General features: G+C 42.9%; 1 protein-coding gene across 4 annotated transcripts; it reads right to left on the reverse strand.

Annotated features, from left to right (window-relative positions):
• Window positions 1-1414: 1414 nt before the first annotated feature.
• LOC118214836 (major intrinsically disordered Notch2-binding receptor 1-like) lies at window positions 1415-26301 on the reverse strand. 4 transcript variants are annotated; one of them, XM_035395094.1, is made up of 7 exons: window positions 25814-26301; window positions 25062-25393; window positions 22243-24505; window positions 18881-19081; window positions 15725-15835; window positions 2015-2100; window positions 1415-1940 (listed from the first exon to the last, which is right to left on the reverse strand). In XM_035395094.1, exons 3-7 carry the CDS (start codon window positions 24460-24462, stop codon window positions 1922-1924), a joined length of 2637 nt encoding a protein of 878 aa, XP_035250985.1. In that variant the 5' UTR covers window positions 24463-24505; window positions 25062-25393; window positions 25814-26301; the 3' UTR covers window positions 1415-1921. The 4 variants fall into 4 exon arrangements, with proteins under 4 accessions (XP_035250985.1, XP_035250987.1, XP_035250988.1 ...); XM_035395096.1 differs by lacking the exon at window positions 1415-1940 and adding an exon at window positions 8429-8501; XM_035395097.1 differs by lacking the exons at window positions 1415-1940; window positions 2015-2100 and adding an exon at window positions 12490-12957 and having other exon boundaries at window positions 25814-26300.
• Window positions 26302-26977: the final 676 nt, after the last annotated feature.

The raw sequence follows: 26977 nt of genomic DNA on the forward strand, positions 1-26977 counted from the left end.
TGAGGATGAAGGAGTGAGCAGAGGTTGGGTTAATTTCACACATGTCAGTAAGCAATCATTTTTCCTGAAATCACAAATCCTACAATGTGTCTCATACTATAGTCATATTTTTTCAGAAAAGAATGATGGTCTATGAAGTCTAGTTTTAGTAATGGATAGACTTGACAGTTACATATCACTTCCACTTAGAGACACACAAAGAACGTGTCTGAATGAATTAATTGTTCTGTGGATTGTTCGTTTAAAAAAGACTTTCTTGCAGATTAAATCTTTGTCCTGCAGTCTGTAGTCTGAAAGCAAAAAAAAAAAAAACACTCCCATGGGAATCTGTGTTTAAGTGCTTTTCCATCAATATACTCCAGAACACAGGAAATAAGTACAGTTCAATTACACCCTAATCAGTCTGGAGGAAAGGTATGCATAATGCTACTTCTTAGTTTTATTCAATTATTAATGAATGACAGAATTCTGCTTGTGAGAACATTCTGCTTTTGAAATATTGATGGTGATTGTGTGGGGGAAAACTCACAGGAGCAGAGAACTGGCGTGGTTTCTTTTCACAATAGATCGTTGTCTGTCATAACAGACAAGGACCATTGAATGGAGATGATTGTGTATTGAAACAGAAGTTGATGGGCTTGGGATGTAATATAATGCTTAGCGCTTCATCTCAATCATTCTGAATAGTGTTTTGTCTTAGGCTGCTGGACCCACTCATTCAACTTCCCAGATTGTGGGAGTGAGTAGGACACAATTTCATTAATATATTCTGTGTATTATTCTGTCATTCTTCAGAATGTGGTTGTCTAATATTTAGAGCTTAGATGTCTTTTTCATAACTGTTGCTTCTAACCAAAACTACAACAGGGCATGGAACATGTGTTCAGTGTGTTATATGCTGTGAAGAGCTCTGAGCACAGATCTCACTGTTTTCCTCCCTCAATATACTGAACTTTTTCTGGCACGGTATCTTACTGAAATGGGACTGGAATGGCACTTTTAAAATATTATTTTCCCAAGCACCCCATACAGACTAAAACAGGAGAAAGGTGAATACTCCAAAAATAACACTTTCTCATGGATTTCTTTTCCAATGTGGAGTTTCCAGTTGAATCGAAGGGCACTACCTTGAAAACATAAAAAATAAAACAATCTGATGTTTTGTCATAGAGACCCCTCATTATCAGGATTACAATAAAACTGTGAAGGGAGAGAAGCGTCAGGGACTACGTAATGAGGAACCTTTCGGTTTGGGGAAGGTACACATTTCAGAGTCAAGGTGTTTTTTTTTAGCACATACAGGAGGACAGAATTATTTATTTTCTGAGAGACAGCTTCACATAATTTATGTAACAGTACATAAGTTATTTCTTATTTACATTTAAATTTAAACATTTATATTTTGTAACTGAAATGATGAGGGACAAACAAAAGCAGGAAGAAGCAATGTTACTTAAATCAAATTTCAGAGAGATTATTTCAATCAATTTATCATGTCCATTTAGCTACCTGCCATTTACAATCACACTTTAAAGTAGGTATTTTCCAGAACAAATAAAAAATAAAACCCCATTTTAAGTCAGTGTGAGAAATAACTAACACCAGAGGCCTCTATCTCAGCAAACTGTGTTTGAATGGTGTTTTGTTTTCATGGCAAATTGGTATTATTACAGCTAATATATGAAATCTGAGGGGAGAGAAAATCCCGTCTGACAGCTGTTAATGTAATAAGAGCTCTGCCGACAATCAGTGGCCTGGTAACATAAGCCTTCTGCCAGGCACGCAGAGGCCCAAAGCTACTTGCAGCCAAAACACACCAGCTCAGGCCTCCTTTCATGATTTCACAAAAACAGTGCAGCACAAAATGTCCATGTTTATATAAGACTTGGAGCCGGCAGCCAAACTGCTTGAGCTGAGTCTTTCAAGGCCTGCTGGAAGAGCTGTAGGTGAAAAATAGAGAGCTTCTGGAAATAAATTAAAACTGCAAATATCATAAAACTACAAAAAAGCATACCTGAGTTTCACTCCGAGGGAAATGAAGGTGGACTGGCTCTGTATTCTGGAATCCCTCTGGAGGTAAAACAGAATCCCAGCATTCCTCTGGGGGTAGGAATGTGTTAAGACATAATTTTTTTCAGTGTTTTCCTCTTGTTATATGAATACTGCATGTTCCTTGACCTAACTTTCAGGGCAAACTTGTAAATTTTCACAGGATCTATTTGTTTTTTTTTTACCACAGAAACATAAAACATCAATAAAAAATTATAAAAAGTAAAAGAGAGAGAACGGGTAGTGAAAGAAAATATAAGCAGCCACATTTGGAGGAACTTTGAGTTCCTCTTACAAAATGGGTTTTCAAGTCGTAGTTTCAAAAGCGATCTGTCACTGTGGTGGGTGTGTCATCCCAATGCCTTGTGAGGGACATCTTTAAAGACTGATTCCCTATTGCAGATCACAGTCACCTCCATATTTTTCAACCCAATACCATCAAACATCATGTCAATATTAGATTATACCTTCATTACCATATGTGCTGTATAATCAATATTTTGTATGGTGTGGTTATTCTCATGATGTTCCCTCAAGTCAATAAATGTAAACGTTTCCAAAAAAAGCAAAGAAAATGTGCTCAAAGTAAACTCTTTCTAAAATCAATGAATTAATGTACATTCTGATGCTTGTGAATCCTCACTGTGATGTTTCCTTGTAACATTGGTTAAAGGTTCTTGTTGCTTCACCTGATTCTGCTGTGAGAGCCCATGTGAAAATAGTATGCTGAAGTATACCTGAAGTATACTATTTCATGCTTATACCTGAAGTATAATTGAAGTTTATATCAAATATGCTTAGTATACTATTTTTCACATTGGGAGAGTGTTAGATGTCTGTACACGTTTATACTGTGTGTGTGCCTTCTCTGCCTGTGTGACAGAGCTGTTAGTGTTCTGTTACTCTGCGCTGTGGAGCTGTACTGTAAGTGTGCTGTGGAGCTCACTATGCTGTTACTCTCAGTGCCAGAGCCACAGTCAGCCCTGACAGAGCTTTCTTTTCACCAAGCTCAGCACAATCAGAGTAATCTGACTGGCTGATTCAGGATTCACAAGCTGCTTTGTCCAGTAGATAAAAGGTGCAGGTCAGTCAAGTCATAGGCATTCACTGAGGTATATTCAAACCTGCCACAATGCCATCCTTTACGGAAAGTACTGGGGGAAAATGATTTAGCTATTTATGGAATGACTGTCCTATAAAAGAGTGAATGGATGAAGCTCTGCCTATTAATTTCCAGATGCACTGTGTTTAACCATCACAAAAATACCCTAATACTCCCCAATACCCTACACCCCAAGTTCTATACCCTACATCCCTAACACAGCAGCATGGAATGTAAATTTAGTATTAATTCCTGCAATACATTTTTCATATGTGTCAGTGATTGCACACAAACACACATGCGTACATGCTGTATGTTCACACACTCTTGTACACATTTACTGTACACACATACATGCATTTACACACACACACACATATATATATATATATATATATATATATATATATACACACACAGACGGGTTACAAATTAAAGTAAAAATGAGTGGAGAAACAACGAATGCTTCCATGGAGGTGTACTGCATGATAAAATGATACAAAATTAAGCAATTAACATCATATCATGCTCTGTGGCATGTATAAAAATGCTGAACAGGCCCATTTGACTTGGATTTTGGATCAAGATGGCAAGAAGATAAAATCTAAGTGACTTTGAATGAGAATTCATTATTGGGCCAAGGATGGCAGGAGCTTCAATCAGAAAGACTGTTCAATTGGCTAGTGTTTCAATAAGAACAGTGACTAAAGTGGCTCTCTGTATTTACATCTATGGGAAAGATGGCAGTAAATAGGGTCGTAAATTGTTGTCAACAACGCATATTCGATGACTGTTTTGCTTGTGCATTAGTGCCATATGAAGGGGAAAACAGAAGAGCAACTCCTCAGGTGACTGAAAATGTCAATGCAGGACATGATCAGACTATGTCAGCAAGAACAAGACTGTCAAAAACTTCATAGTGATATATTATAGTATGGTTGCAGTCCATAAGCCACTCATTACAAAGACAAATAGACATTTGAGAGTTCAGTGGTGCAAAAACCATTTGCACTGGTCTACAGAGATGTGGAGAAAAGTGATATGGTCAGATGAGTCATCCGTCACCATATTCTTGACAATTGGGCATGTACATGTGTGGTGTACACCAAGAGAACGGTACACACGCACACACATGATGTTACACTGTCTCATTGTTATACACTGAACTTTTTAATGCTTTAGTGATACCTTTCCTCTGAATTGTTACGCATCAGCACTTGGGAGATCTCCTGGGTTCCCTGAAGCCCAATCTACTGACAGAGATGCTGAGTGTATTAATTATGCAGAACTTTAGTGAGGACACAGTGTTCATGATCATCTCTGAGCAGCTGCCCTCTGATTCCATTCCTGCAGGAACAAATCATGAATCTCCTCATGTACGAAACATCACCAGTGGTCACAAAAAGTTCTCTTGCACTCACTCTAATTGAAAATTAATTTTGGAAAGACAGTTCGTTTTGGTTGAATTCTGCTATAGCTTGCAGGGAAATGGAATGGAAGCTAGCAGGACCAACAGTGGGGAAATGTGAGTGGATGTAAACTATCATTAACACAGAGCTGTAACATTGCATTGGTCTATTGGTCTATTGTACATTTTAAACTTTGTGAGAACTTGCACTATTCTAACTCTTCTAACTTACACCGATCATGCACAGTCTGTCTCAGCTGAACATTTTGTTCATATGGGCTAAAAAAGTATTGTTTCTGAAACAACATTTAAAGGGACTTGTATCAATTTCCTTTCTATAGTAAATATTTAATTTAGCCTAGAATGAAAATAAACATTTTTTGGGTCATTCTGAATAATTCATAGAGTCATTATAATATTTGCAATAGGATTTATTCATGTTCACACTGGGCCTTTTCAGTATATCTGAAAAGAATGAAAACAATCAGAAAAATGTATAAGCAGGAATAACGGTCTGGATGAGAGATGGAGCTACAGAGTGGATTCAGTCACGCTTGTCAGTTTAACTTCTCTGAAACGGCTGAACAAAATTAGATTTTCAACTTTCCAGTTTTCTGATGGACATACAGCATTTTCAGTTTTGTTCTGGCGAGAATAATTGAGTTTTGAGTTTGTGGTGTAAGGTATATTTTTTCCAGCCTGAGAGAAACTGAAAAGGCTGCAGTCAGAAAATGCTGCTCAGAGCTGTTCCTGGATCAGTGACACCCTCCCTCCCTCCCTCCCTCCCTCTCATTCTAAGGAAAGAATCTACAGACCTGCCCTGAAATTCATTCACATTTAATTGCATTCAATATGCTCCAGAAGTGCCGAAGCTATAGAACGGTCATAAGAACCCCCACACTCAAAAACACGGTTAACTCTTGGAAGCAAGACTTTTCACTAAACAGATTGATTTTTGTGCAGAACTTGTGACCAGAGTGCCTTTTTTCACATTCAGACAGCTTCTCCGTACTTCCCTGAAACATGAGCTGGAAGCGTGCGTGCACAAGCAAAATTAGTGATATCCACAAATACATCAACCTATCATGGTCCACAGAAGTTGATGGGTTTCGGGAAGAAATTGATTTTGAATCCGGATGTTGTGCCAACTATATATCACAGCAGCGAGCATTGTAAATTTACATATTCATAAATTCTGGCATTCTCAATGAAGGTAAAGGTGTATAGATGCTACTAAGCCATTTTCAAAATATATCTGGAGGGCTACTTAAGTATTAAGCTACAGGGAAAAATTAGATGGGTATCTGTGCTACATACAGCAGTACTCCAGTGTTCTTAGTATTAGAGCATTATTACACCAGCGCTAGATAGGGGTAGTGCAGAGTTCTCCAGATGCCACTCAGGACTGCTGGAAACTCCATTAGAAGAAGGATTATGTTGCTGTAGATATAAGAGGATGGTGTGTAGGCTGTTTCACCAACATGGTGGCCCCATACCAGGATGGTATGCCACAGGTTAGGGGCGTGTGATTTTTCCAAGTATGAATTTAATTAGCCAAGTATTCCTCCAAACCTGAAAGCAGCCATCTGGGTACTGCTGATAGGCTAAATGAGACCTTTTCTTTGGCAGCAAGCTGAAACTAATCAAACACAGTGCTCCCTCTTTCCTCTCTGCAGGTCTCAAATAAGGACGCAGCTAAACCACAACCAATATTTCACTGTGCTGAATGCTTGATACACGTGTTTCATTGTGAGTGAAACAAAAAAACATCAGGGCTTGACTGGGGTCATGCTAGTACCTAGTTGTAGGCCGCCTGAACCTCGGCAGGTCTCAACATCACTGGAAAATGATAAAACCTTTTTAAACAAAACATTAATAAGGGGAGGTGTGAGGTGGAGGGGTGCTGGAAACAGTAAATTACAGAAGGTCTTTGTGCAAGGTGATTTTGTAAGTGTAGAAAAAAGTATTTAGTTCAGCAGATTGAGATAATGGGCATGTTCAGATAAGTGGCTATGTGGAAATGTTCCCTTGAATCTTTGTGTAAAATTCAGACAGATTTTACAACTGGTATGCAGGGTGACTCCTTAATAGAGTTGAGAATCAAAATTTATGTCAGGCTAAATGTTGCCATTTACTTCATCCCATGTTCTCTTGACTGCATTGTTCCTATGGATACATTTATCCCAGTAGGTTAACTGAGTACTCAGATATCCTTTCCTGTGACATCCTGGGCAATCAAAGTAGGAACAGAGTGCATGGGACTGTGTAGCCAATCAAATGTATGAGATGGTTAGGTGGGAATTTGGGCAGGACACTGGGGTTAACACCCCTACTCCTTCAAGAAGTACCATGGGATCTTTAATGACCACAGTAAGTCAGAAAACTTAGTTAAATCTAAAGGATTGCACATTCTACTGCACAGTCACCCAATCACTGTGGGAGTGGGGGATTGGGTTTATATATGGCACCTCTTCCAGCTGCAACTTTATTTTTCCAGCCACATACTAACCAAGCCCATATCTGCTTAGTTTCAAAGCTTTTACATGAAAAGCATGCTGGTTGGAATGGTTGCTGGGAATTGGCTGCTGGAATAAACATCTATATGCGCACACATGCACACATGCACACATGCACACATGCACACATGCACACATGCACACATGCACACATGCACACATGCACACACAATTAAAATCCAGGATTTGTTGTGGTTTGCAGTTTGCCCTGCCTGCCTTGTCATCACATGCTCCTCACTGGATTCTCCGGCTTCCCCATATCATCCTGCTCTGCCTGCCAGCTCCCAGCCCCCTTCCCCACCGTGCTCTGCCTGCCAGCTGCCTCCTCCTCCCCTGCTATGCCTTCCAAGCGCCCCTCTCAGCATAATGGATAGTTTAATACATACAGGAAATGGATTCAGACACTCATCTACTATGGAGAAAGTGCTGCCTGTCTCCGTTTGCACTGAATCCCTCATGGATACTTACACAGACAGGCCTGTCAGTGAAATGGCTTCACCCACTTTCAGTTGGGCACTGGGGACTGCGGGAGCCAGCAGTTCCCAGAAACCTCCACTGTCATTACTTTAGCAACAACAACAAAGAGGGTTTTACACACGTCCACCTGAAGACAAAGTATCCCCGGTTGACTTGAAAATGCATTCAGACCTAATCTGTCTTCTTGGAATGAAATATGCTGGAAATCGCTTGCATTTCGTAAATGAGTGATGATGCCCAGAGACCACTTCACAGAGCTGAAGAAGGCAAACCAAAATACTCTGAACATCAGCCTTTTAGGAGATTCTCATTGCTCTCGATAGGAAACAAGGAGACATGAGGGCAGTGGGATGGTTGAGCACACCATGCCATGGGGCGGGGATGGGGTCAGGATGGCGACAGGGGGCTACACTACACACATCTGGCTTCGTCTCCCTGTCTGAGAACACATTTCACTCCCCCCAACCTCCACCACCACCACCACCACCACTCGGCCATAAAACACCTGATGCCATGAGATCACTTTCCTTGAGCTGCATTAAAGCTGTGAGCAATGCTGAAATCTGCTTTATTCAATCAAACCTGTTTGAATATCTGTTAGCAGAGCACAGTCACAGCTGCTGATAGGCCAATTGAGACACCAATGCTTGAATATATTACATGCTCTTTCTGGTTACAGACCTGGCATAGCTACAAAGAATGGAGGCAAACATTTCAAAAGATTGTCGTAAAATATGACATTTCATTTAAAGTGAGCACAACATTCCAGTCAACCACAGAAACACAGCCTACACCATGAACATACCTTCGAGCCCACAAGACAACATCAAAGTGTCCCTCCAAATCCCAGCACACAGAGATCCCTTCTATACTCACCCTTCTACATGGGGATGAGAACAGGTTCCTTTGCCTCTATGATGCAATATGAAACACTATAGCAGGAAAAAATCTACAGGGTAAAAAACAGGATGGAGTCAGTGTGATGCTTTAAAAGAGGTCATGTTCCTTTTTTGTTTCTGAAACCTCTTTTACACTGCAATACATTACAAACTTCTAACTTCTAACTTCTTTAGAAGATGTGCTTATCCAAAAAAACCTACACAATTTTAGTGTCTCCTTATACAGCTGAATATATGACGAAGCAGCCCAGTACCTTATGCAAGAGTACAACAGCAGTGCTCTACCACAGAATCAGACCGGTAGCCTTCAAGAAATAAGACCAGTTCTCCAACCATTACACTACACAGCCACCTTCATCCAGGGTAACAAGCGATGCTAAAGTGCTCATCCATCAATCCATCCATACATCACCCAGTTGTTTATTGACTGAAAGAATTCAGGTTAAGCACCCTTTTAATTGCTGCATATTGCTTTCAAATGAGGATGGAATTATCCTCTATTTGAAATCTATTCCCCTAAAATGACTGTAAGATTTATATCCAGGACAGAACCAAATTGTTTATTTAAATCAATATGTAACACAATGATGTGGACACTGAGGCCAGGCTATTTAAACATTTAAGGGCAGTACAATTTACCCTCAGCAACTTTATGTTTCATGATAATATTAATAATCATAAATCTTGGAAAATCAAAATCATGTTTGTTTTCAAAAAGGGGGATGCTAATGTTATGATGGCAATATCATGGAGGCAAGGGGTCAGGAAGAAAAGAAAAGAAAACACAGGATTAATAAACAGAAATATATCAAATCTGGGATTACCTACAGGGAAGAAGCAAATGCGCTGATGTTTATGGCAAGGAACCCAAGGCATCAGCAAGTTCATCACAATCTCCGATCAGGTTTCACCAAAGGCCATGATCACAATGAACTAGGCTTTTATAACAGGCCTAATGGAGTCAACCAGCTTCAGCTGTACTAATTAACAATCACCCCCAGCTGTGCACGCCTGGGGGTAATGCTGTCGCTGTCCATGGTGCTGAACACTTCTCCTCTTCATTACAGACAGCAGGAAGCAGCTAAAGAGGAGGAGACATTTCTGCTAGCATAAAACTATATTCCATGAAATATGAATTCACTGGGTGCATACTTTCCATGTCTGAAATTGCAGACGCTCTGGCTTTAGCCCAAAAGCTGAAAGCATATTCCCTCACTTTCCAAAGGAGCAGATGCTCCAGCTAACCAAGTGTGTGCTTCCTTTTCTTTGTGATGGCAGCTGCAGTACGGGTCTCCATTTAAATTCTGGCTGTGAATACATTCACACAGCTAGCATTGTGTTTAAGCAGCATAGGAGAGAAAGAGGTTAATGGAGCTAAATGACACTGCTATCAATACCAGAAGCAGTGCAGGAGAAGCAGAAGTTTATTTTGATGCAGAGGTTTAGCATGGTGCAAAAGAAGGTTAGTATGATTCAGATGATGGTTAGTATGGGGAAAGTTAGGGTATATTCATGGAATCCCTAATTGAGTGCAATTTGTATTTATTTATTTATTTATTTATTTTCTAAATTTGTTCCATGGAAACATTCCAAAAAGGGCTGCAACAAGATAAGCATGCAGGAGCACTACACACTGATAATACACTAATATTTAAGGGAACCTCCATTCCATAGACAGAGCAGTGGAGGACTGCCTGAACCACTGAGAGACAGCTAATATGGAGAGAGAACCAGAAACACAGATTACATAGACAGAGTTCATCGCTGAATCAGCTAATGTGGAGATAATTCAATCTAAAATGGGTTGTTACTCTTTACAGAATCCCAGTATGTGATTTATCAACTCATAGGGCCCAGAAGCTGTTCATTTTCCAGAGCTGCACATTCACTTAGCAGCTCACCTCTATTACTGTTCATCCTGTGGGCTGCATGGATTGGGCCTAAAGACATTCTAAACCAGGCCCATTTTTATCAATAACAATGGCAGAATTTGTCTCTTCTGCAAAACAAGGCACAGATACTGGGGATTGTGGCCGACACTTAAATTAGTCTTACACAAACAGCAATGTAGGGCACTACTGCTACAGTCTTACACAAACAGCACTACAGGGCACTACCGCTACAGTCTTATACAAACAGCACTACAGGCCACTACTGCTACAATCTTACACAAACAGCACTACAGGCCACTACTGCTATGTCCTACACAAACAGCACAACAGGAGACCAGCAGTCAGCATAAGCACATGGTATGACTTGAAGGCTAGAGTCAGACAGGACAGAGAACATAAATCACACACCAGTGATAGTCTGATGACTCCATCAGTATTAAGTGGCCAATTATTTATCCTCTCATCTGTCTGTCAGGCCACAGAATGCTATGATTAACTTAAATAATGAGAGACTTGCATATGCTGGGGTACTGCAAATGAGGGACAGAAAACTGGCAACTGAGAGAGCCTGGTCAATCACAAGCAAATATGACCACTGAAACCACGTTCAAGTTCATAGCAATAACAACCCCACAGGTACAGTACATAAAGAAGTCTAGAAATGGTTTCATTATGAGAGTTCTGTAATGGTCAACCAGAGAGGCAGAGGGGATCATTTTACTTTACTTTCAGTATTTCCAGTTTTTAGCCTAGTCCAGCAGCATTATTCTGTCAAAGAAAACATTTAGACATGAAAACATAAAAGAGAGTTATGTTATTACACTTTGCTTGGCACAGTATAGCAAAGCAATGTATTTAGTAACTGGATCTCTAAGTCAGGGAACTCCAGATCACAGATCACTGAAATACTGGATCATAACTTGGGAGGCTGAGTTAGTGGATCACAGGTCATTAACATTTTTATTATATTTTATTATATTATATTATTATCATATAATCATTAAGAAACGCAGTTACCCCATGGGATTTATATCAGCTACAGCTTCATTTATACATTCAAATGCACTCTTCTGCAATATGGATATTGATAATGTCAAGAGATGGAAATACTGTAACAGAACAGAAATAATAATTTTGTGGCTATTGTTTTCAGTGCTAAATGGAATAACTGAAAAAAGCTCTGTGTGTTCAAGGGCCACTGGCAGAGGAAGTGACGTTTGCCTTCTGAAATAAAGATTGTACAGATCTCATTGTATTTACATGTTCAGCAAGGGGCAAGTGGTTAGAATAACAATGTTATATTGGGAAAAATCTTTCTACACTGGACTGGCTTTTAATATGAATTGTGAGGTCAAAATTACCTGAATAAACTGCCACAGTCAGGATATGTATGCAGCTGGCCTGAAACTGCTCAGTAATTAATCATTCATAATTAACTCCTGTTCAATTTTCAGGTCTTGTAATCCATATGCTGTAATGTTTGTTAGTATATTGAGGCATTTCAGCAGAAACAGACAGAAATGAAGATTTACCCCTGCAATCCAACCTCTTTAGAGAATGATTAACTTTGCACATGCATTTATGTGAAACACATACTGTTAGACTGAAGCCTTTCTGTGGTGACGGGCTGGATATGAGACATGCAAACAGGTAGGTTCAGAGCAGGTAGGTATGTCATATTTTGACATATAGAAGACATGCTCATGCAGGTAAATTGTTCCCATATTTTCTTTTTGTCAGAGCAGCCACTCAACAGTGTTTTCTCACTGATTTTCCATATATTTTTAGTATGTTATATTAGACACAGTGCTGGGGTGCAGGAATGGCAATGGGTAGCCTCTCACTGGAAACTGAAGTTTACAGGATGCAATGTTTCAAGAATGCTTTGAAGTCTAAAGTCTACCACACAGATTTCTGGAGACTATCTAGGATGCAGCTATGAAGACTTCATTGGGATAACATGGTTACTCTACACAGTTTGGTGCTTTCAGAGGTCAGTATACCCATAATACACTGACACTCTAAAATGTTGGAATGTGTGTGTGTGTGTGTGCGGCAGGGGTGGGGGGAGGGGCTCACTCATTACAAGGCACCACAGTTAAAAAGCAAACAAAAAGCAGGGATAGATACTCAGGGTAAAGCCTTTTCACTCCACCGTTTATTGCCAAGCATTCTGGGATTACAATCTCCCCACACAACCCACAAACCACCACCGTACTTCATTTCCGTGTACAAATACTGCTAAAACAGCACACCATGCTAAGCACACACACACGCAGAATGCTGACCACTGTGTAGAAAATAGTGGATGAACACAAACCCCAAATCCTACCCTACTGCAGGCATGACCAAAGTACCACAGCGGACTGAAAGGTGAACCAGTTGCACAGACTTCTTACCACTGATAGACTTCCCCGGGCCAACTAAATTAACTTCTGTGAGTTTGCCAGTTTGCACAGGACCGTATCATTCTGTTCCTACTATGAATCAGAGGGCTAAACCCGATTGAGATGTTTTGCTAATAGTGTCTGAGATGTGAAAATCTTCATCAGGTGCACAGCAGGTGGCACTTCCCAGCATGCTCTCACACTGTTCCATCTGTTTAACCACCAGCCTGAAAGCACAACATGCACTAATAAGCCATAATTTCAAATAATTCATGCAGAACAGAATTCTGGAAGAATTAAACAGCATCTACTCGGATGATCACTATGAGTCTACACAAGAGCAGGCACTCACTGAAAGTAATTTACTGACATGTCAGGAATAATGACTCTGTGTTTTTTTTATATGTGTCTCTATCAGTATTTCTGTTGGTTTATAGTATCACATCAAACAACGGGTCTTTATTGAGTCTGCCATTCCTGCGTCTTGATCAGCTGTGATGTGCGGTTTTGGCTGTGAGTGCCGCTTATCTCTCTGTGTGTGATGTGCAGGTCAGTGCCCTGTCACACACTGCTCTTTCTGCAAAATCTCTGTTTCTGGAGGAGTATACCCTTCCTCACATGAAGAACTTCCCTCAGCTCATCCTTAGGCAACATTTATCCCTCACATCACAGGACAAGTATCCTTTTTAAAAGAGTGTACAGTGCCCTTTAAAGGGCTCCCAGAGATGGATCCACAACCTCCTTATCCCATTACTTTACATTACAGGCATTCAGCAGACACGCTTATCCAGAGCGACTTACACAACTTTTTACATAGCATTTCCATTACATTGAGGCAATGCAGGTTAAGTACCTTGCTCAAGGTACCTGGAAATCAAACCTGTGACCTTTAGGTTACGAGACCGGCTACTTACTCATTGTTCTACACTTGCCTCCCATATCCTCCAGGTAGTCCTTTACTGCCATACTCTAGTCTATATTTAATGCAAATTAAATAGCTTGATCTCTGGTGTGACTACCCCAGTCAGAGAAGAGAGATTTTATTTGAATTGTTGATGCAGCTTTACATAACTCCAGAGCACAGTTTCCTGGGAGGCTTGCTGCTAACATAATGTTTGCCAAATTGTCTGGAGACAGAAATTTGACATGTTATTTTATGGCACAGTAATTATAACAGTACATGTCAGTACATTTAAATAGACACTTCTGGCTTTGTAAGTTTGTTTCAGAAACTAGCAGTTTGGATAAAGTGTGACAGATATGCATATTCATGAAACAATTAATTAACTTTCCTTAAGTAAAAACAATCTAGATAGCTTCACTTTTTGGATTCCTCCAGGCAGTCTGCTCTTCAGATACTGGAAATATACAGGTTAGCTGTGTCTTTCTCTATTCAGCCCTGGTAAAGCTTGAAGAGTACCAGACAGAGAGTGGGATGTGTTTCAAGAAGGTTTGCCAGACAGAGGGAAATGTGTATGAGACAGAGAGATAGAAACAGCAGACACAAACAGTGACTCACAGTGATGTAAGGGCAATGCTGTTTTATTGTTTTATTGGGTCTCAGTGTCATTGACATGGCAGGTCCTGTTCAGAACATCACAATTCACCCCAGGCTCAGTCAGTCCACATTGTCAAAGGCAGATGATGGAACTGACCATCCTGGACCTCCCCAATAAACGTAAGTAAGTGCATCCAGACCCATGAAGCCTTCCCCCAAGCCTCGGACTGCTGTAGATGCAGGGGTAAGAGAAAGACTGTAGCTGGAGGGCTTGTAATATCAGGTGGTTCATAAGAGTTTGTAAGGGCCATGAAGAGACTGATGTTACAGTAATGGCATTTTGTCTCAGACTCGGGCGGGTCAGAGCAGTCAGCACTCTTAAACTGAATCAAATAGACGCTCTCTGTTAGGCAGCACTCACTGGTGGTTGGGAACAACTTCAAGAATATATTATTGGACAACATTTTACCCAATCAGAGAAAACCTGACCCAGAACAAGCAACAACCTTCTGTACTCTCGACAGCCTGATTGCTCAGTTGAAAATAACATTTCAAGGACAGCAAGAGGCTTTTACAATGGTGAGGATAAGCTCTGCTTTATGTTATACTATGGGGTTTTCCCACAAACACAAACTTCAGTCAGTTAATTCATGAAAATAACACTTAAATGCACAGATGTATATAATTCTATTAAAATAAAAAGATGTCAAGAGTGTTAAACAATTAAGAAAATAACCCTGGAGGAGATAAAATGCCTGTACAATGCACCAGTTGCAAATTATAGAAATGTTGTTTTTACACAAAATGATGTAACAATATTTTCATACACAAACATATGAAGGTATGTATTGCAGAACAATGTGCTCATTCCGTTCAAAATAAATTGTTGGTGAAATACAATAATATATAATTAAATACACACAACAGCAAAATCATTTGAACATCTTAACATTTTCTTCTCTCCATCGCAATGAGTATAACGCATATCATCCGGTGTGGTTTAAAAGGACCAGGAGCTCTGGCACATCACTTTGACCAGTCTGGAAATCTGGACCATTAAACCAGTTTGCCATTTGTAAGACTGGACCATTAAACTGGTTTGTATGTCTGGACCATTAAACCAGTTCGCAAGCCAGGAGCAGTACACTAGTTAGTAAGACTGGACCACTAAACCAGTTTGCAAGACTGGACCATTAAACCAGTTTGCAAGACTGGACCATTAAACCAGTTTGTAAGACTGGACCATTTAACCAGTTTGTTAAATTGGACCATTGAACTAGTTTGTAAAACTGGACCAGTAACCAGTTTGTAAGACTGGACCAATAAATTGGTTTGTAAGACTGGACCATTTAACCAGTTTGCATGTCTGGAGCATTAAGCCAGTTGGTAAGGCTGGATCACTAATCTCTTCATGACTTCATGGTACAAATTGGAACAACAATTACCAAGATCACAGTGCAGGCGGCCGCCACAACCAGGGCTCGGATCTTACACACCTTCGCCCTCCTGAACTCCGCCTCCTGGCGCTTCAACAGCGAATCGTAGCCCGGCGTGTAGATGTCCTCCATCCAGTACTCCAGGTTGTTGGGATTCAGGGAGTCCTGAGTCTGAAGGCAAAAGGGGAGGAAAAGCTATTCAGTCAGCAGCAGATGGATTCATGTGAGAAGACTGCTAATTACATGCACTGCCAACCACTAAATCCGCTATGCTCACTGGAGGCTCATGGGAACACTGCCTGTTAGTACAGGAAGTCCAGCTGCATTTCTGATGCCATTTTACACCATTTGGACAAGACAAAACAAAATGTGTGACAAAAGGAGAGGGAACGAGAAAACTAGGCAGGCAGGAGGAATTTTATTTCAATTAAATGTAAATTTAATTCCCCTTCAGCCAGAAAGCAGAGGTCACACTGCTGAGACACCAGGGTTCTGAAGGAGGGACATTTAAAGGGGCAATTTTAATAAAGTGCAGCTGCACTTTCTGTTGACTGGAGTGTGGGAGATGAAAAATAAACCAGCAAACAGCCACCCCTCATACCCGTGGTGTCAACCATACAATTACAGTGAACTGCGCTGCCATCCTATGGAACCAGCACTTCTTATGGCTCAAGCGCACACAAACCTGCAACAGCCAAGCTGCTGACAGGCAACAAAATTCACTCCAAGAGCAGTGAGCCAAACTAGACTTTTGTGGCCATTGATGACTCTAATTTCTATCACAGTGACAGTAGGCAGCCAGTACACAGACAGGTCTGACTCAGAGGATTCTCTTTCTGTTTTTTTGGGAACTTCTGCAGTGGAAGAAGGGTAGATATAAGTGCAAAGAGAGTAAGCATTAGCATTTAATTCTGTTAGCCAACTTTAATATTAGCATTTCACTCTGTTGGAGGGCTTTTGTGTTAGCATTATATTCAGTTACAGAGCTACAGTGTGTTAGCATTCAATACTGTTATACTGCTTTAATGTTAGCATCATATTTTGTTTAAATCACACAGAGACAGCCTAAGCTAATGAGCAAACCAAGAGGCCAAATCTGCTGCACTGTAATAATCAAACACGTTGGCATGGTAATTATCAGAGCAATTATCCATTTAGAAAATTATAAACTGGCAAAACATGAATGCCATGAAACCTCCTGGCAGGAGATTCATATTTATATATTGCTGTTTAAGCCTTTTTTTAACTATTATTTAATGAAAACAGAGATGTTAAGAGTGGTGTTATGTGAGTGAGAATACGACTCAGCGACAAGGAGCCTGTATCACAGATTGGATTGGAGCGCACTCCTGTGTCTATACGATCACTACTGTTCTATACTCATAGCCTACATCAGTGCTACACCTATCCTTTACCAGCTCCAGTCCTAAATCAGCACCACCCCGTCGCCTGTGGGCACAGTTCTCTTCTCCATGGTGTAGGCACTCAAACTTAATCTCATGCCCTCCTATTGGCAAATTGTCTGAGCGATCAGAACTTTCAGTACTACACTGGTTCTGGTGCGCAGCTGCAGTTTCCACCTGGACAGACAGTGCTGGCTCTGTCCCTTGAATGTGCATTCATCTGCTCTGCAAATTATTTGAGCTCAGCTGTGGGGGTTTTTTCCGTACATGCCTTGACATACAGGGCAGGCTAATTAATTACAATATGTGAGGCGGCCCCAGAGAACGAGAGACAGGTTGGGAACACATGTGTGATGATGACCTCACTTAAAGGTGTAAAGCCATGATGTAGTCCACAAGCTTAGCACCACACTGTAGTAATGGGAGCAGGTCATATAAACCAATGAACCAAATCAAATAATTTGCACTCTGCAGCACTAACAACTTCTAAAGTTGGTTCAGTTCAGGGATCACTGATGATGTGCACTAGCTTCACCAATGGTGAGGCTGACAAACCTGACTCTGTCATCACAGGACCATACACTGTTTTTCACACATCACAGAGACATACACTGTATTTCACACATCACAGAGACATACACTGTTTTTCACACATCAGAGAACCATACACAGTTTCTTCATACTCAGCAGATAACAGCACAGGCTGCAGCATGCTATTAATATGACAGATGTCTGTTTGTGTGACTTCACACTGCATGGTGATTCCCTTCCTGTCAGGCTATCAGGCAGGGGGGTGCTAAATCACTCACTCAGTGCAGTAGTTACATTTTCATCCAATGAAAAACAAATTCTCCCTCTCTCTCATCAAACAGCGACCCAATCTCCCTGGCTTTATGCTATTACACAGCATTGTTAAATTCAGAGTGAGCTTTTCAAACCTCTCACAGTCAGCCAAACAACACTTCAGTCTCCTTGGAGAAATGACTTAATCTAGCTGAACTCCTTGTAATCTCAAAAACAGTTTCAATGTTTCAATGTTTCAAATTAATAGCATAATTACGTACAGGACAGACAAAATGCTTGTTTTAAAAAACACTAAGTGCGTAATAAAAAGTAACGTTATATTTTATGAGATTCGACCATCTGACTAAAACCAAATACTCTTTCATTGTAAGCTCACAGTCACTCAGTGCTCAGCAGAGGCTTAGCTACACCCTGCACCTTAAGTGCAAAAGAGGAGAGGCTCTCAGTCTCGGATATCAGCTCTGCATTCACAGCACCTGCTCAGTCAGGCGCCAGCTCTGTGGAAGATGGACGGCTCTTCTGGAGTAAATGTAATAGACATTGATCTGTGATCTGTGGGAGGCGCAGGGGGGACCGGCTGTGAGGAGAGACTCAGAGCGCGGCACTGCTTCGTCATTGGTTAACTGGACTCAAACGGCCATCTTAACCCCCATAAAGCATCTGCCCATGTGCATACAAATGAGGCATGGTATGAGCATCGATACCCAACATTAGATGTGCTCTAATGAGATGGCCAGGGTCATAAATGATGCACTCCTTTGCTTTCAACACCAGCCCCCTCGCACACCCACCCCCCCCATTCTCCCCACATTCCCTCGTAGACCATGAATCTGTTCGCCCTGTCAGAGTGTAGGCTGATGCGCTCCCCAGAGGCTAAATCTTCACTATGAACACAAAGCCCCGTGGATCATTAGAGGCCGGGCGTCAGGATTGGCCAAGCCCGTGCGAGCTGTAAAGGCAGCGGTACAGTATGTGGCCCTGTGTGGAGAAGGTGACGGCGGGTGCTTGCCTGCAGGTCCAGTGCGGGGAGCTTGCTCTTGTCCAGGCCCCAGGGGGGCGCCATCCGCTTGCCCTCGGGCAGCTCGCTCAGGCGCAGGTCCGTGTACAGCGGGCTTCCCTTCATGTGGGACTTGATGGATGGTGGGAAGGGGGGCGGGCTGAACACCTGCTCGATCAGGTAGGAGTCCTTCGGCACTTTGGACCGGTCTATCTGCGGAAAGAGGTCAGGGAGGCGCTGAAACATTTCTCAGAAGGAACAGGTATGATGAACTCTGCCTACTAAAACTAAGGGTCTAGGGCACACACTGGCAGATGCACATGAAGCTTGAAGCACTGCAGCAGTACCCAGTATAACTATTCTATGAGTCACACATAGATAAATCAAGTATGTGAACCCTGTCAGAATAAAAACATAATAACATATTTAAAAATACTTTTTACCAAAGCAAACCAAAGTGTGGGAACAGCTGAAATGTACAGTACTATTTTACTTCTTTGGCCTCTAATAACATGAACACATTTAGCGGCAGTGGTGAGCACCAGTTCCTACTGAACTTCTATCAGATCAGCTACTAAGATAGTCTCACAGTCATACTGAAGACCGGCACTGACCCACAGCAGTGACTGGTAGTCTCTCTGTCTCCCTGCCTTGATGCCAGTCACTGAGCAGCCAGGGCCCCAGCCCTCTCACGCTAAAGCAGAGCTGCCCAACCATGCTTCTGTTGGGCCACAGTGCCCGCGGGGCTACTCAACCTGGTCAACCACCTGATTCAAATGATCAGGCAAATACGTTCATCTTGATTGAGCGACTTCTCTCCCCAAAACCTGCAGTATTATGAGTTTTCAGGAGCAGAGGCGAGTAGATTTTGTTTTATTGCTCTCTGCAAAATGCATGGACACACACACACACACACAAACACACCTACACACACTGGCACCTACAAATCCATGCACACATGCAAGCACTCACACACACACACACACACATGCACACAAATACGCTCATACACACACTTAACCACTCTGACATGCAAACATACAGGGATTTAGCACTGTTTCTGGCCTATGTTTTATTTTTTCACATTGTTTCCACATTGCTGGTTGACAGTGGGCACAGCACTGAAGTTTCACAAGTTTATGACACTGATCTATAACTATGATAATGTAACACTGATATATAACACTCTGTCCCATCATCCTCCACAGAAGGTATACAATGCGTTATACGCATCAGAATGGGATGAGGTTAGGCATTTCACTGGTCCTAATGTACTTAAAACATTAAATGAAATTTAGCGAAAGTCCAGTGAGCAGAAAGATCTACTGTAGAAGAACAGTGATTGAAAACATTAGACATCTCAATCACATTTATTAGTTGAGATTGATACCAATAAAAGCTAATCTATGTGAATTAGCCTCCATCAAACTGCACTTGTTTTCTGATTTATCCTTTGAGGGAATGTCAAAGCAGTACTTTAACTGAGTGCCCAGGAATTAATGCTGCTATCAGGGAATGTGGTCAGAGGGACCCTAACAAACTCCAGAGAGGAATCAGAGTAATGTAACTGGGTGGTGGTTGACTGGGGTCCCTAAATCTACTGAAGTAAAACGGAACACATATCTTCAAAATCAGACTACAGTCGGACCATAACTGCTCACCAAGATATAGACACAGTGCACATGCCTTAGGGTGACTGACCGATACTCGCCCACATTAGAATAACTGACAAATGGTTTTAGCTGGGGAAAGATAGACAGACCACACTGGCAACGACACAGACCACACAGACTGTGATTCATAGAAAAAGTGTAATAATGACAGTGGCCTTTGGGTTGAGATGTGGAAGTAAAGGCAGTCAACTTGGTTCAAATCCAGCACAGAACTGAATGTTCTACAGGCTGAGTTCGTGGAAGACAGAACACACATACAAAATCAGGAAGCAGAGCCTGGGTCTGAGGCCGACCATAAGCACTTACCAAGATACAGGCATGAAGCACATGCGTTAGGATTACAGACAGAAATATGCATGCACATTAGGATCACCGGTAGCAGATATACATACACTTATTAGATTTACTGACAGAAATGAATACGCATTAGGGTGCTACACAGAAATCCTAACACACGTTAGATTTACTGGCAGAGATGCACGCATGTATTAGAGTTACTGACAGAGATACTCAAATGCATTTGGTGACTGGCAGAGATACTCAAATGCATTTGGTTTACTGACTAAGATACACACACTTGTTTGTCTTTCTGCTAAGACTGCTCAGATGAACAGCCATTCCAGCTCAAAGGACCACAACTCAGCACAAAAAGGAGGGGGTGATAAAATGACCAGTCCGCAAAAACGTTGGGTCAAAACCTTGTGTCCAGTCTTGCATGACGTCTGTCTCTGTCCACATTGCCTTGTGTTGGGTAATGAACATGAGGTTACATAACTCCAGAATTCTCTGGAATTTGGCAAATGTCTCCCCAGCCACGCCCCCCTCCTGTGTGTCAGAAGGGCTGGCTTTTATCAGCCCTGCACATCTGCTTCATTAATCAGAGAGCAGGAGTTAAAATCTGGTTTGGGATAATATCCACCGCTGCCATCTGCAACTGCACAAACAACCTGCTGTCACATAGCCTATTGCTCAAGGAGACTTTGGGCACAGATTTCACTGTATGGACGAACATGCATAATCAGGGGTTGATATATGTAATGTGAATTATACCTGTGGAATCACAGATTCAGGGAGAAAATGACATTTGAGTGCATGAATAATGCATTTCAGAAAGTGCCACCATCAGCAACATTCTACTAACATGTTTGATTCGGGGAAGGTGATCTTAAGTTACCATTAATTTGCTTGGACAGCCCCACACTGGCCAACAGGGAGGTGCTTTTACAGAAGGGCTCATTCTAACCTGGTATCAGACAGCGGCATACTGTAGTACCTTCAGTTCATTTTTAACTGCTGAGTGATAGCAGAAACCAAAAGGATCCCCGAAGACCCAATAAATTGCTCTACTCCACACTGACCTACACTCTACTACTCTGCTTTCCACATTACAGACTGCACTTCACTCTGCACTGAGACACCCACTTAATAAGTGAACACATTTTCTGTGAGTGACCCCCTTATTGAAATATAACCCAACAAAAATATGGAATTTTTATGTTTTTACTGTATGTGAGAATGCCTGTATACAGTATAACAAATGCAGTGCATGTAACAAGTGCAGTGCAATGGAACCCTTAACCCACCTCAACCCCCTCCTGAGTTTGGGACTCAATGTTCTATGCTACACCACAGCCTGCAATGCACTCTACGCCAGACTTCATTCCACTCGTCTCTACAGGCTGAACTATGCCCAGCACGTACCTCTTTTTGTTTGCGGTGCCGGTCTTTGCTGTCACGGTCTTTCTCCTTCCCTTCCTCACTGGTCCCAGGCCGCCAGTCACGCGGCGAGTTGGAGATGCTGGCGATTTTGGACTCTGTGGCACTGTCCTCTGTCAGGCAGCGGGACGATTGTCGTGAGAACAGACTCCTCTTCAGAGACTTCACCCGCCTGCCGTCACTGCCCGCCGCACTGACATCCAAGCAGCACCATTCGGCCTTACCGTCGGCTTTGGGCACGTGCCCGGTGGTGTGGCAGCGGAAGGCTATGGGTGACGAGTCCATGTTCAGGCGGAGCTCGCTTTGAGGGGACATTTCTTTCTGTCTCCCAACGGCCTCCGGCTCCTGGATCTTCTGATCCAGCTTGTTGAGTTTGGACAGGACCTGCGAGATCTCCCCCCGCACCCCAGACAGGGACTCCAGCTTCTTCTCAATCTGTCCGATGCGCAGCACCAGCTTAACCATGCTGGCCTTAAGCTCGTCGTCTGTGCTCTCCAGGGAGTGGAAGAGCCGCTCCAGCTTCTTAGCGCCCTTGCCTAGCTTTGCGCTGCTCTGCTCGGGTGAGCTGTCACCATCCGACTTCACCTGCGAGAGGGAGCCCACACTGTTGTAGCAGGATGACTGGATGACTCCTGTGGAGCCGCATACACTGATGTCGTCAAGGAAGCGGAATATGTCGCTGATGTCATCGCTATCCTCCTCGGAGCGGGTGAAAGGGTGCTTCTCACCGTACTTGCTGAGGCTCACAAAGTCCCTCAGTCTTCTGCGGTCACAGTTCTCTGTCTGTGTGCCCACACTGAGCATGTTCTCCACCCCTCCACCCTGGAGAGAAGTGCAGTTGATGCTTTTGTCTTTGAATCGCTTCATGCCTTCTCTTCTATCGGCCCCCGCTCCCCCAGCCACGGAGCTGGCATCCTTCATTTTGGGCCCAGCGAGTTTGGCTCCAAACGCAGAGGGGGAGATGGCTGGTTGCTCCTTGGTGGCCTGATAATGGTGCTCGTCATCCAAGCTGCCACCGATGTGGCGCCGCTCATTTCTAGACTGCTTCAGGAAAGACCGCTCAAAACCTGGCCCCTCTTCGGTATTCAGGCTCAGGCTCTTGATTGGCCAGGCTGGCTGCCGGCCTGGTTTCCCCGGTGTTCTCCCGCCACCAGCACATTCAGTCACCGGTGTAGGACCGAAGTAGGTGGACGCCTGCAGGTCATCCAGGCTTTCATGCTTAGCACGGCGGGCCTCTGGGCAGGGAGAGCGGGCAGGCTCACTGTACGGGTTGCTGTACGGAAGCTCAAAGCTGTGGTTGAAGAAGTTGGGGGGTTTGCGTAGCTCACCCTGGGGGTACGCTCCACCTGACTGGACCCCAGGCGTGGAGTCCGTGGTGATCACCTGAGGCGAGAAAGCTGGGAGGTTGTGAAAATCCTCCTTAAAGATGTTCCTCTTGTGGACGCAGGAGTGCAAGGCGAGGGGCTCCGCGCTGGACACTAGCGTCTCCTTGACGGCCGGGTTCAGGGAGTCGGCGTCGGTGGTGGACTCGCTGTCGATGTCCGTGGGGAAGTAGGTGCTCTGCATGTCGCAGGGGGAGGGTGAGCGGGCGCTGCCGTAGTGCAGGAGGTGCTGAGGAAGGTGCTGTGGGAGGTGCTGCAGTTTGTCGAGAGATGCCGCTCTGCACTTCAGATCACCACCGACTCCCAGAAGGAGGCTGGGGTTGGGGGCCGGAATGAAGTGCTGACAGCCGTTGCAGTCCGATTTAGGGCAAGGCGAGGCTCTTGAAGGGGGAGGGGCCCCGCCATCCAGGAAGTCAAGGGCCCTATCACGGCCTGAGTACCGGTACACGTCACTATCCGACCGGCAGGACTCAAAGGATTGGTTCTTGTGGACTTTGGGCCGGTATGAGGAGGGACGTTTGTCTACAGTCGCCCCCCCATTCATCTGAATGAGATTGAACATGGTGACGATGTCTGCAGCCACGGTCCGCTTCTTGGACTGCTGGTCATCCCCGGAGCACCTCATCTTTTCCCTGAAGAGGGTGGCGGGGAAGCTTGGGTCCAGGCGGGCCATGTAAAACAGCAGGCTGCGCAGCTTGGTTAAGTGGGCTAAGTCAAACCTGGTGCACAGGGACTTACACAGGTCCTGGTATGACACACTGCTGTACTTGGTGTCCAACTCGTCAAGAATCCTATGCAGAAAGAGCGAGTACTCTGGATCCATGTCTGCTCTTGTCTCTCCTTCACTTCAGCAGAAATCGTGTTGCCTGCGGGAGGAAGAACTGGAATTAGCAGACAGTTGCTGCCAGCACTTTTACACCACATTATAACTAATTAAGCATCGCCGCACGCGGAATCTCATTAGGATATGGATTCAAACTATGAACCGAAAAACTATTTCATACAAAAAACGTGGTAAAATCCACTAAATCAGACGAGTAAATTATTTTAGAAGATTAAAGAAAGAACTAACCCCACAAGGCACTGAGAAAATAAAAAATGAGCCTTGTGCAGAAGGAAAATAGCGCATAGCTCCAGCAGACCGTATCTTCCCAGCCATACAATGGCAGCTACTTGCAGGGGGGAAAAAAACATTTTTATTTTTTACGTTTCACTATAAAATACCGTGTTGAAGACATAAAGCATAACGTGATATCCAGTCATAACTAGTAGGACACGTAAAACCACATGTGCGCTCGGTCGTACTTCTGCATACAACAAGGCTTAATATTCAGGGTGCGTAAAAAACACAGAGCACTAGTGCCAACGATCCTTTGTGTAATGTATGCAACATTTAGAGCGATGGAAGGGGAAAACACGTACCTCATGCGCCATCCCATCTGCAGTCGTGCATGATTTGATTAAAAAAATATTAATCTACTACAAACCTGCCGACAGAGCTAATTTAACGAGTGTGCATTTTTCCATTGGTTGTACACTCAATGCGTACGGCTTTTTAACGCATTCTTTTACATATGCTCCGTTTACAGAACTCCACGTCTCACAAGTGATGTTTTTCACCCGGGGGCTGATTCTCTCCCGACTTCAGACCGACCTCGGTGAAACGGAGCTGTCCACGGTCTTGAAGCGGGCTGCTGAAGGAACGCGGCTTTGTTACTGCCGGCTGTAATGACGTAATCATACCATCGCACGATCTGCAGGGTGAAAAGCATCGTTGGTTACTCCTTTACATTAGATCACCCCTTAATGTCTCTCACATTGTTAAATATCACCACTTCATGGAGACTATTAACACCGCCATCATTAATAATACTAATCACCAGGCATTATTTATGTTACACGATTATTAATTACTGATGATAAACTTTTGAATAATCAAGTAGCCTGTGCTACTTTTTTTCAGTTATTGACCAGGACCCATCTTCAATGCTAAACTAAAAGAAAAGTGGACAGAGAGATCCACCGTGTAGGCTGCCCATATAGCCGACTGCACTGTACCGAAGAAATGCATTTGGGAAATCTCCCATAGAATAAGAAGATAATATAGAGCAACGGAGTACAAATCAATAGCATGTTTAATTTATGCACTCTGGGGAACACTATAGCCTAGTTACCTGCGCAAACCGAGGTGAAGTTGGTTTGAAGTTGGAAATTCAACAGATATTCGGACACCCAGTCTCGCCGACCCTTTCCCGCTTTGTCCCGGGATTAAGAGACACAATGCAACGGTCGTCGCAACGTTGGGTATTCAAACATTCAAACAGATATTCACACAGCCAGGCTCGTATCGTCTTATTTTCACGATTTAGAAAGCTAGTGAAAGAGTTCTCAGGGGGATTGACCCACTCAGATAAATTCGTTGATGCATCATGGTGGATGTTTTCACAAGATTTTAAAAAATGAAACAGAGCTCTATTCATACTGCAGTAAGAGTGAGTGAAGACAACCAGCATTGCTAAGCCAGAGACCAAAGGAATTCTGTCCCGTAATCAGTATGGTTTCCTTAGCAACGGACGATCTATAGCTTCAGCAGCTAGCCAATCAATCACAGCAGTTCAATACTCCGCCCCAATGCCACCGTGCGAGAAGCAGTCGTATGCTTTCAGTTTTTATCAGTAGAGCACTTCTTTTCTCTTGCACACATTGCTTTGTCATTCTGAATAGCACAATATGGGAAGTATTAAGGCGCACTAATGTTTCTGGAGTTCTTAATTGCCACATAACTGTCTCAGTTCCTTCAACCAGCTTTTCTGAATGGTAGTTTTTTTTATCGGCGCCCACATGGATTAAGAGTGTATGGTGTGACGTAGTCACAAACGCCACTGTATTTGCGCTGCTTCCTTAAGACAACTCAAGACTTGACTATCATTGGACAATCATTATTTAAAATTATATAATATTCGCCGAGAGACAGTGATTGTGACTTCGGCCGTTGTTTAACGCTGTTTATGTGAGTGCATCAGAAGATAGTCACTTCACCTGCATACGCCTGTGGCATTTTACAGGAGTGGACAGTGTATCCCTACACAGTAAAATGTCCAGTGTTAATTTAACTCTTAACAGATGACATTTGGTCCTACATTCCAGAGCAGGACCAAATGTTATCTGTTAAGAGTTTAATTAACACTGGATATTTTTCTGTGGAGTCCTGAAATATTACCGGGGTCATTCATAGGGGTTATGAACGTCGTTTGTTCACAAAGGTTGATCAATTTGTTTCTCAGGCGGAGAAAAAGTGGAAAGGGGAATATTCGTTTTTGAATATGACCATGCACATT

The sequence above is a fragment of the Anguilla anguilla genome, chromosome 16 (genome assembly GCF_013347855.1).
Source record: "Anguilla anguilla isolate fAngAng1 chromosome 16, fAngAng1.pri, whole genome shotgun sequence".
NCBI classification, from domain to species: domain Eukaryota; kingdom Metazoa; phylum Chordata; class Actinopteri; order Anguilliformes; family Anguillidae; genus Anguilla; species Anguilla anguilla.

Excerpts from the sequence above, each read along its gene's own strand:
- LOC118214836 (XM_035395094.1), bottom strand. The coding sequence starts at position 24,462 with ATGGATCCAGAGTACTCGCTCTTTCTGCATAGGATTCTTGACGAGTTG. Across the intron at positions 19,082-22,242 it reads GGCACCGCAAACAAAAAGAG|ATAGACCGGTCCAAAGTGCC; the intron begins GTACGTGCTGGG and ends CTCTTTCCGCAG. Across the intron at positions 2,101-15,724 it reads CGGAGTTCAGGAGGGCGAAG|AGGAATGCTGGGATTCTGTT; the intron begins GTGTGTAAGATC and ends TCCTACCCCCAG.